Consider the following 11,093-nt stretch of genomic DNA (forward strand, 5'->3'; position numbering starts at 1 on the left):
AGAATACTGAATTGCATCCGAAGAACACCATACCCACTGTGAAGCATGGGGGTGGAAACATCATGCTTTGGGGCTGTTTTTCTGCAAAGGTACCAGGAATACTGATCTGTGTAAAGGAAAAAATGAATGGGGCCATGTATCGAGAGATTTTGAGTGAAAATCTCCTTCCATCAGCAAGGGCATTGAAGATGAGACATGGCTGGGCCTTTCAGCATGACAATGATCCTAAACACACAGCCAGGGCAACAAAGGAGTGGCTTCATAAGAAGCATTTCAAGGTCCTGGAGTGCTCTAGCCAGTCTCCAGAACTCAACCGCCTTACAACATCTGTGGAGGGAGTTGAAAGTCCGTGTTGCCCAATGACAGCCCCAAAACATCACTGCTTAAGAGGAGATCGGCATGGAGGAATGGGCCAAAATACCAGCAACAGTGTGTGAAAAGCTTGTGAAGAGTTACAGAAAACGTTTGTTGTTCGTTATTGCCAACAAAGGGTACATAACAAAGTATTGAGATGAACTTTTGGTATACTTATTTTCCACCATAATTTGTGAATAAATTCTTTAAAAATCAAACAATGTGATTTTCTGTTTTTTTCCCCTCCACATTCTGTCTCTCATGGTTGAGGTTTACCTATGTTGACAATTACAGGTCTCTCTAATATTTTCAAGTGGGAGAACTTGCACAATTAGTGGTTGTCTAAATACTTATTTGCCCCACTGTAGTTGTGCCTGTTGCCAAGTTGGATTAAAAGTGCCAAAGACCAACTCCACTCTCCGTTCCATGTGTTCTAACCGATACCCCGAGGCCAATGAACCATAAAACATATTGAACCCAGAACCTCATACAGTCCTTTAGTCCAAATTGGAATCGATAAGAGAATCGAATCGTTAAGCAGTATCGATAATGGAATCGGAATCGTAAAAATCTTATCAATTCCCATCCCTACGTGTGACTCTTGTTTGCAAAACAAGTTTAGTTCTTTGTTCACCTCATTAGACTTCCATGATTCATTTGAGGCTTTGTAATAGAAGAAAGAATTGACAATTTTACGACAATTTTTGAATGTACAATACAGTTTATTGTTTCTGCTTTGGTGGATATAAGTAATGGTTGTATACACTTAACAGTGCAGCTTCAGAAAAGGACACATATCAATTAAGTGCCAATCCTCACCGTTTGCTTGCTTCATACAGTTTGCCATGATGTCTTATGTCAAATTATTGTTACTGTTGGTTATTGCTTTTCTAAATTCCTTTTTCATGAGTTTCTTGAAAGGTGAATAAAGTATATTTAAAAACTTTAGTAAAAGTTGGTAAAAGTTTCTACCAGTTAACCAACTGGTAGAAACTTTTACCAATTCCTCCAATTCTATATTGGTTCATATATAGCTGTACCAGGAACAGCTGTTTTTTTTTTTTCATTTTGACAAATTTGACATTTATTGACAAACTTTGGCTTATAAACTAGTAAATAACAGAAGAAAAAATTGTGACAGAAAATGAATTGCATAGTCGTCGCTTAGTACACAATACAAAAAACTGAGCAACAAACGGCTTCTAAACAATTCTGGAATATGTATTTGTCTTGTTGCATTGTGTTTCTTCTCCACAAAACAGTGTCATAGGATGCACTTATTATCTTGTGAAATAATAATGTAATTCAAAACACTAAAACCTTTCAAATCAAATAAATGGTTGTAGATGAAAAACAAAAACAAGAATAGAAATAATTATTTTTGTTTGAATGGAATTATATATTATTCGTTATTTCACTTGTCAATTGATCCAAAATTGGCTACATAACCAATGTTAACTCAACTTACATGTTTTTTTTTTTTTTCTAAAGAGACTTATTAGAGTAATTACCTCTTCTATCCCAGGCTGATTTATCAACATTTCTCCCTGCATGTAGTATAAATGGGGTTTCTCATGTACTGTGTCATTATTTACACGTCATTTGATGTCATAAGATGTTAAACAGGACCAAAATCGCTGTAATAGATAGATGTAATAGCCTTCAATAGACAATCACGGTACATTTCCAAAAGAATTCACCGCCACTTTTTCTTACCGAAATGACTAAGGCTCATGTTAGGAAAGACACTTCGGATCTTTTTGAATGCCAGAGAATGAGCTATTGTGAGATTTCATTACTTTTTTATTTTATAGCAAAGCCAACCACCCAACTGATATCATATAAAACTCTTAGTACCACAGAGATTTTGTTTCCTTGATATTCATTCCATTGTGTTGAAAGACATGTCTTTACATAACAGCATTAACACCTAAATACTATACTTTGGTTTTGCCCCATTATCCAAATTTGAATAACATATGTCCCTCCCTGGACTCTTCTCCGGGACTAATTATCACCGATTGAGTCCTACTCAGTCTCTTCAGGTGAGTCCTCCTCACTCTCTTTGGATGAGTCCTCCTCAGTATCTTCGGATGTGTCCTCCTGAGTCTCTTCAGATGTGTCCTCTTCGGTCTCTTCGGATGTCTCCTCTTCAGTCTCTTCGGATGTGTCCTCCTCAGTCTCTTCAGGTGAGTTCTCCTCACTCTCTTCGGATGTGTCCCCCTCATTCTCTTCGGATGTGTCCTCGTCAGTCTCTTCGGATGTGTCCTCATCAGTCTCTTCAGATGTCTCCTCTTCAGTCTCTTCGGATGTGTCCTCATCAGTATCTTCGGATGTGTCCTCCTCAGTCCCTTCCGATGTGTCTTCCTCTTCGGACTTGTCCTCCTCAGTCTCTTCATGTGAGTTCTCCTTACACTCTTCGGACGTGTCCTCCTCATTCTCTTCGGATGTGTCCTCCTCAGTCTCTTCCGATGTTTCCTCCTCAGTCTCTTCGGACTTGTCCTCCTCAGTCTCTTCATGTGAGTTCTCCTCACTCTCTTCGGATGTGTCTTCCTCATTCTCTTCGGATGTGTCCTCGTCAGTCTCTTTGGATGCGTCCTCCTCAGTATCTTTGGATGTGTCCTCTTCAGTATCTTTGGATGTGTCCTCTTCAGTGTCTTCGGATTTGTCCTCCTCAGTCTCTTCCGATGTGTCCTCTTCAGTCTCTTCGGATTTGTCCTCCTCCGTCTCTTCATGTGAGTTCTCCTCACTCTCTTCGGATGTGTCCTTGTCAGTCTCTTCCGATGTGTCCTCGTCAGTATCTTCGGATGTGTCCTTGTCAGTCTCTTCCGATGTGTCCTCCTCAGTTTCTTCGGATCTGTCCTCCTCAGTCTCTTCATGTGAGTTCTCCTCACTCTCTTCGGATGTGTCCTTGTCAGTCTCTTCCGATGTGTCCTCGTCAGTATCTTCGGATGTGTCCTTGTCAGTCTCTTCCGATGTGTCCTCCTCAGTCTCTTCGGATCTGTCCTCCTCAGTCTCTTCATGTGAGTTCTCCTCATTCTCTTCGGATGTGTCCTCGTCAGTCTCTTTGGATGCGTCCTCCTCAGTATCTTTGGATGTGTCCTCTTCAGTATCTTTGGATGTGTCCTCTTCAGTATCTTCGGATTTGTCCTCCTCAGTCTCTTCCGATGTGTCCTCTTCAGTCTCTTCGGATTTGTCCTCCTCCGTCTCTTCATGTGAGTTCTCCTCACTCTCTTCGGATGTGTCCTTGTCAGTCTCTTCGGATGTGTCCTCTTCAGTATCTTCGGATCTGTCCTCTTCAGTATCTTTGGATGTGTCCTCCTCTGTATCTTCGATTGTGTCCTCCTCAGACGCTGCAAAAAAAAAAAAAAAAAAATTGTACAGGTTTGGTTAAATTAGCTTTTTCATTTTCATTGTGGACATGTGAACAGTTTGTGGGAGTCTCTAAACCGCATCTAATGGTCACCTGAAAATGACAGCCAAATAAACTCCCATTAATGAGGGATGTAGTTGATGTTTATCTATCAATCATCAACGAGCTGTGCACCCTTTCATTTCCATACACAAGTGCAAACATTCCCTTTTCCTGTCTTCCTCCGGACTAGTTCATCCACTCACATTCATATACTCGCTCATATAATGAGCTGAGAGCTGAAGCCTTTTGTGCATCCTGGGTTGTCCTTTAGTTCTCGTCTTGGTGATGTACAGTATACTATAAATAAAAGGTGGCATTTTTATCAAAGTATTTACCTGTGTACTACATTATATTAGACCGAAAGGTGATTTTGCTTTCAAGCAACCATTTCTCATGGAGTCTTAAAAAGTCTTATTTTTAAAAAATCTTGATAAAAGAAATTGAATTTCATCTGTTTGATCTAAAATTCCCCAAATTTTAAATTGTGTTACATTGCTTGCAATTGTGTCTATATCTCATGACTACCATGGATCTGCCACTGTGGTTTCAAGCAGTCAAACTTGGTTCAGTTACATATGTGAAATTTGGTTGGTTAAGCTTCAAAATTACGTAGTATTGACTATCATGTGTAGACCGACAAAAAATATGAAAAAACGAAACCTTACCAAGAAAGACAGAGCAAGACATATGCAGTATGGTTCATTTCTTAAACGGTAATGCAAAATTGTTTAGCATGCCTTGAAAGATAAAACAAAACAATAGAATTCTGCCAGTTCAAAGCCCAGCAACCGTTTTGAAAATAAAAAGTTTATAAAAAGTCACGAGAATTGACAGGCATGATGACTAGCGTCAGCAGCAGGAAGATCAGGTGGGTTCTCATGATTTCTTCTTAATGCCATACAACTTAAGCACGTTAGAGTATGTCACTTATGAAAATCGGATGGGTTTTTATGGAAATTGGGTGTGTTGGAAACGTCTCAAAAATCCAACCTGTCAGCTTACAGGTTAACCTTACCTCCAACTTGCACTCCAGCTGGAGACAAACATTAATGCACACTAATGCAAAGCATGGAGGTATAACAAATCAGGTGTTGCATGTTTCTCTGATTGCTGCGGGGTGCAACAAAGATGCACTTCTTTGTGTTTTTAATTGTGGCTTAAGCAATAATTAAATTATATTGTGTGTGACTGTTGTTTGCAGAATAGGTTCAGTTCCTCTTTGTTCACTTCACAAGACTTCCATGATTGGTTTGAGGTTTTGTAATAGAAGAAAAAATTGACAATTTTATGACAAAATCAATTTAGTGGATCTGCTTTGGTGGATATAAGTAATGGTTGTATACACAAAACATTGCATCTTCAGAACAGGACACATATCAATTAAGTGCCAATTCTCACCATTGGCTTGCTTCATACACTTCACCATGACGTCTTGTGTCAAATTATTGTTTCCGTTTGTTATTACTTTTCTGAATTCTGTTTAAATGAGTTTCTTTAAAGGTGAATAGTATATTTAAAAACTTTGGTAAAAGTTTCTACCAGTTGGTAAGGCGCCTCCCATTCGATACTGGTTCATGTATAGACAAGCTTCCTAAGCGAAACATGGGCGACGCCAGCTTTGATAATTTCTGCTCAGAACTTCTGGTTTAGACAGAACAACATGAAGTGCGGTTGAAGTAAGCAGTGTGTTGACAAAGTTAAAACTGCAAAATCAAACCAGAGGAACCCACGGAATTTCCCAAAATGGATTCAGAACGACGTAGATGAGACTTCGAGACTTTCTGTGCTGTGCGTGAACTCCTGGAAGCGCCTATATATACAGTTGGAAGTGGAAAGTTTTGAACAGCGTCCAGCTTCATAGCGCCACTGTGGATCTACCTCGCCATACCAGCTGCAGACAATAAGTTAAAGATGTGCTTCAAACCTAAGGATATACTTAAAAGATTGTATGCTTGTTCTTATCACTTCGTTGATCATTCGTGGACAAAATTATAACAACCTGTCAGCCCGTGTTAACATGAGGTGTAGACTGATACCCCAGGCACTTGAGTGACCAAAATGAAGTCTAATTACAGATCATAATACAGTTGCTGAATGCAAAAGTGCTGACACGGATTTGGTTGGTACAAGGAAATGCCAAGAGGTATGTACATATAAACAATAATAGTATTTCATTCTTTTTTATTGCAGATATTGATCGCAATAAAACTTTTGGACAACATGATTCCATTGCTTGTTTTATTTAATACAATTGGTGCACGAGCAAAACAGGTCAATAAATCACAATTTATAAAATTATTAGAAAAATATTAACGAAGGAGGAGCATACGAGAATGTGATATCAGACAGCAGAGCTCCAGCAGAGCAGAGCTCCAGAGCGGCTTAAAGGAGCCTCCAGACGGGCTTTCTCCCACTGTCCTCGGTAATTAAAGCATATGCTTCTTCCGTCAGCTCTTGTCTTTTCTTCGTTGTTTTTCTTCGGGTTAATCAGATAGCAAAAGCCATCTTGTAACTGTCAATGATACCGATGATGATGACAATAAATAAATAATAAAATAATTCCGTCTCCAATAACGTATCTTAAAGTTGCTGCGTTCAAAATAGACCCCATGTAGTCTTGATATATGACTATCAACATACAATAAGTGTTGTGAGGCACATCTACTTCCCTTGCCTATCAGAGTTTTCCACCTGTAAACAATCGAACAAAAAACTTGTAACACAATTGTGCCATCCTACACATACTGATTAGAAACAGGCTAGCGGCAGATAGCATGTGTTGCAGCCAGAGCAGTACAGTAGTTGTAGTAAATAATATTAAACATCATCATAATTACAATCATCATTGTAATAACAACATCAAATGGCAATGAGTTGTTTCATGCGCAAGTTTTTAGTTTTAGTATTTTTTGAGCACCGAACACATGAAAATGCAGGGGTAGGAAGAACATACTGTACATTCCATAACACAGCAGCAACATTGCTGCAAAAACACCCGGTCTTTGTGGTGGTACGAGCTTGACATCTGTCTTCATGAACATGTTGTCCTCCCATGTCGTGATGATGGCAGATGGATGGGGTATTTCCAACTGGTCTTTGTTGAGGGATTCAATGAGAAATGTTACTCCAGCTCCACTGTTTTTTTGGATGGAGAAAGTATATAACGGAAGTTGCAAGCAGAAATGCGGGAGTAAAGGGGAAGTACTGCGGAAACTTGTCTATTTCTATATCAGGAACAGATGTTTTTTTTTTTTTTTTTTTTTTTTTTTTTAACGAAGGGGCACATTTTGACATATTTGGCATATATATATATATATATATATATATATATATATATATATATATATATATATACATATATATATATATATATATATAAAATATAACTTTGGCTTATATACCAGAAAATAAACGAAAAAAAAAAAAAAAAAACTGAGCGAAAATGCATTGAATAGTTGTGGCTTAATACAAAATACAAAAAACTGAGCAACGATCGGCAGCGCTGGAATATGTATTCGTCTTGGTGCCAGGGAGGATTCATTGCATTGTGTTGCTTCCCCACAAAATAGCGTCATAGAATGCGGTTATTATCTGGTGAAATAATAATGTAATTAAAAATACTAAAACCTTTCATATCAAATAAATGGTTGTGGATAAAAAAATAAAAAAAACACAAGAATAGAAATAATAACTGATTGAATAGGAGGAGTACAGGAGTCTGGTTGACGACTTTGTTGCCTGGAGCGATGAGAACTGCCTCCAGCTCAACACCGTTAAGATCAAGGAGTCGGCCATTAACTTTGGTGAATCCGGGCAGTCTCCACGGACAGTAGTGATCAAGGGGGATGAGGTGGAAATCGTGGACAACTATAAATACCTAGGCGCAAGGGCGTAGGTTTGCAGTGGGACGGTAGGGACATAACACTTCCAACTTTTTAGGATTCTAAAATTGTCCCCACCAACTTTTAAGCAACCTTATTTGCATTATATAATGAGTTGTTTTTATAGGTGATATAGATTGTCTTCCTATATGCTGTAAGGATAGAAGTGACCCAAAAATTATTAAGTGAATTATTTTCATCATGTTCAGACTTATCCCTTTTCACTTGCTGAATGAGACGGTCCATTTTCCCCTCCTCAAATGCACGTTTGATTGGCTGATGACTTGCCCTCGAACACACACATGCACTCACGGCCCCGACAGAAATACAACATGTCGACAACAAGCCGCCTCCTCCACCCCTTTCAAAGGGGAGGGATATTAGATATTTTTTTCGGCCAGCAGCAGCCACTGTAGCTTTCTTTTTTTTTTTGGATGAGTTTGGCTGTGCTTGTGGACAAAAGCAGTTGTGTTTTACCTAAAGGAATGCTACATTTTTGTGTATTTTTGTTATTTCCGAAGACATTTTTTTCAGTTATATTTAATGTCTTTATTTAGACAGACAATGTTGAGTGGCAAATGTTTTTTTTTTTTTTTTGCATTTGTGGATAGTTTAGAGATTATTAACAAGTTTGTATTTATTGTGTATGTTATATAATTTAAGTTGTGTTCAAATATTGCTATTCAAATTTGCAAATGAAATCCAGACATTTATTCTGGAAGTTTTCAAAATGTTTCTGTAGTAGTTTTTGAAAACAAAGGTTTGAATCGAACAGTGTATCACCTGAACCAATACATATGAAAGTAAGTATAAGTCAATAGATTTATTTTGCAATGATCAATAATTAGGTTCATATCACCCAATCTGTATGATCTTATTAATTTCCCGTCCCCAACAAAAAGTGTTCATGCAGGTTATGCTGTTATATGGAAGTTTGGAAGTTTTCAAAATGTTTCTGTAGTAGTTTTTGAAAACAAAGGTTTGAATCGAACAGTGTATCACCTGAACCAATACATATGAAAGTAAGTATAAGTCAATAGATTTATTTTGCAATGATCAATAATTAGGTTCATATCACCCAATCTGTATGATCTTATTAATTTCCCGTCCCCAACAAAAAGTGTTCATGCAGGTTATGCTGTTATATGGTCCCTACCAATGTTGAGACCAAACCTATGCCCTTGCCTTGTGGTTGGACAAAAAGCTGGACTGGTCTCACAAAAGAAATCACTTGTACAAGAGGTGCCAGGGCAGACTGCACTTTTTAAGGAGACTGTAATCTTTTAACATCTGTAAGAAATTGCTGCAGATATTTTATCAGAGCTTGGTGGTCAGTGTCTTGTTTTATGCCGTGGTGTGCTGGGGAGGCAGCATAGCTAAGAGGGACTCCAACAGGCTGGACAAACTGATCAGGCGCGCGGCTCTGTGGTCGGCATGACCCTGGACTCTCTGGTGACAGTGGTAGGAGATCCATGGGGAAACTCCTGGCTATTATGGACAATGCCAGTCACCCTGTACACACTGTAATCAGTGCACAGAGGAGCTCGTTCAGCAAAAGGTTGCTCCTCCCCAGGTGCAGAACCAACAGACTGAGAGACTCCTTTGTCCCACGAGCTATGAAGTTCCACAACCCACAACTTTAGGTGGGAAGGGAAGGGGCAGTAATGCACTATTAGCACCTTAGCACCTCTGTAACTCGGTTCTCCTGCTAGTGTCTGCCTGGTGTGTATTATTCCTTTAAATGTACTTCTTAAGTAATAGCATATTGTTTTGAATTGTATTTATTTCATTTTTAAATTTAATTTTATGTTTTTAATCCTTTTTTACTCTAACACTTTTTTACTATCTTGCACCTTATACTTTTATCTTTGGGGCTGTGGTATTACGGGCGTTGGAAACTAATATACCTGAGGGAACTCTCCCAAGGTATAAATAAAGTTGATTCAATTGAATTTAATTATGTATAATCTGTTATCTCACTTGTCAATGGATGAAAAATTGGCTACATAACCAATGTTTACTCAACTTACATAGTTTTTCTTTTAAGGAGTGTAGACTTAATAGAATAATTACCTCTTCTATTCTAGGCTGGTTTATCAACATTTCTGCCTGCATGCAATATACTGTAAATTGGTTTCTCATCTGCTGTGTCATTATTTGCATCTCATTTGATGTCATAACATGTTAAACATGTAAAAAGGGCTTTCAATAGACAATAAAGGCATGGTTTAAAATGAATTCACCTCCACTTTATCTTACTGAAATCACCAAGGCTATATTCGATTTTGATTTATTTGCTCATATGCGATGTGTTCTTGACATTTTCATGCAGTATGAACAGGGCCTCTTGTATCTTGCTGTTAAAGTTTTTACTCACTTATGAAATAAACCTAAAAAACAGACCTAAATAATTTTGAATGCAAACAACACCTGGGCCAATTTTTAAATCAAAAGACAAAAAAATGACAGTCTCTAATACACCAAATAAATTTATAAAAATAAAGGTAGAAATGCATTCAATCAAAAAAACATGTAGAAGATAAATACGTTTAGTTATAAAAGCGCACAGTGAAAATTCTCTTTGTTTTAACTCTTTTGATTTAATGTGATATTTACAAATCATTTTATCTCTGCTCGTGGATCTTCATGTGATGTAAAGCACTTAGAATTGCCCCATGTTGAATTGTGCTATACAAATAAATTTGCCTTGCCTTTATTCAATTTGGCTTTGGTGATAAAAGTGTTTTTTTTCCTTCAAGAATGGTTTGAGCAATAGAACCGTTCAAAAAGCATTGAGTGATAAGTGTTATAAAACACAACCTTTACCCAAATTTGTTCAGAACAGTGAAACAGAAACACGTGGAACGAATCAAACCCTACTTGTTTTCGGTGGTACATCGAAAGCAGGCGCACGAGCCCAAGCCCCCTACTTATTTTAAGCAGCACCGGCGCTGACCAATCACCCACATTGTTTGCTGATGTGGAAAAGGTACATACCATGAGAAGAGGCAGGCATGGCCACCAATGCCAGCAGCAAGACGATCAGGTGGGCTCCCATGGTTTCTTCTTCACAGTGCAGCACAACTTGAGCTCGCTATGTGTCACTGGTTAGAATCAGATGGGTTTTTAAATGCAACTGGGTGTATTTGAAACATCTGAAGCATCCACCCTGTCAACTTGCTGGGTTAATTTCTGGTTCTTCTTTACCCCCTGCTTGCATGCCACTCTCTTGTGACGCACAATAATACTGGAGGCATTCAAAATCAGGTTTTGTGTATTTTTCTGAACGCTGAGACAAATGTGTAACCTTAACCCTAAGTCACCACGACATTAAACAACGTTTGCAAAGCAGGTTTAGTTTGGTAGCCTATGCACAATTTCAATAAACAGGGTTGAGCGTTGAGATTCATTCATGTTCTGTACAGCTTATCCTCATGTGGGTC

At 38.3% G+C, this 11,093-nt stretch overlaps 1 protein-coding gene across 1 annotated transcript; it reads right to left on the minus strand.

The window, feature by feature from the left end:
• Nucleotides 1-2,341: 2,341 nt before the first annotated feature.
• Nucleotides 2,342-10,708, minus strand: LOC130931292 (clumping factor A-like). Its single transcript, XM_057859950.1, has 2 exons — nucleotides 10,648-10,708; nucleotides 2,342-3,707 (listed from the first exon to the last, which is right to left on the minus strand). The coding sequence occupies exons 1-2, from the start codon at nucleotides 10,706-10,708 to the stop codon at nucleotides 2,383-2,385; spliced, it is 1,386 nt and encodes a 461-aa protein (XP_057715933.1). The 3' UTR covers nucleotides 2,342-2,382.
• Nucleotides 10,709-11,093: the final 385 nt, after the last annotated feature.

The sequence above is a fragment of the Corythoichthys intestinalis genome, chromosome 15 (assembly GCF_030265065.1).
Source record: "Corythoichthys intestinalis isolate RoL2023-P3 chromosome 15, ASM3026506v1, whole genome shotgun sequence".
In the NCBI taxonomy this organism is placed as follows: Eukaryota; Metazoa; Chordata; class Actinopteri; order Syngnathiformes; family Syngnathidae; genus Corythoichthys; species Corythoichthys intestinalis.

Excerpts from the sequence above, each read along its gene's own strand:
- LOC130931292 (XM_057859950.1), bottom strand. The coding sequence starts at position 10,708 with ATGGGAGCCCACCTGATCGTCTTGCTGCTGGCATTGGTGGCCATGCCT. Across the intron at positions 3,708-10,647 it reads CATGCCTGCCTCTTCTCATG|CGTCTGAGGAGGACACAATC; the intron begins GTATGTACCTTT and ends TTTTTTTTGCAG.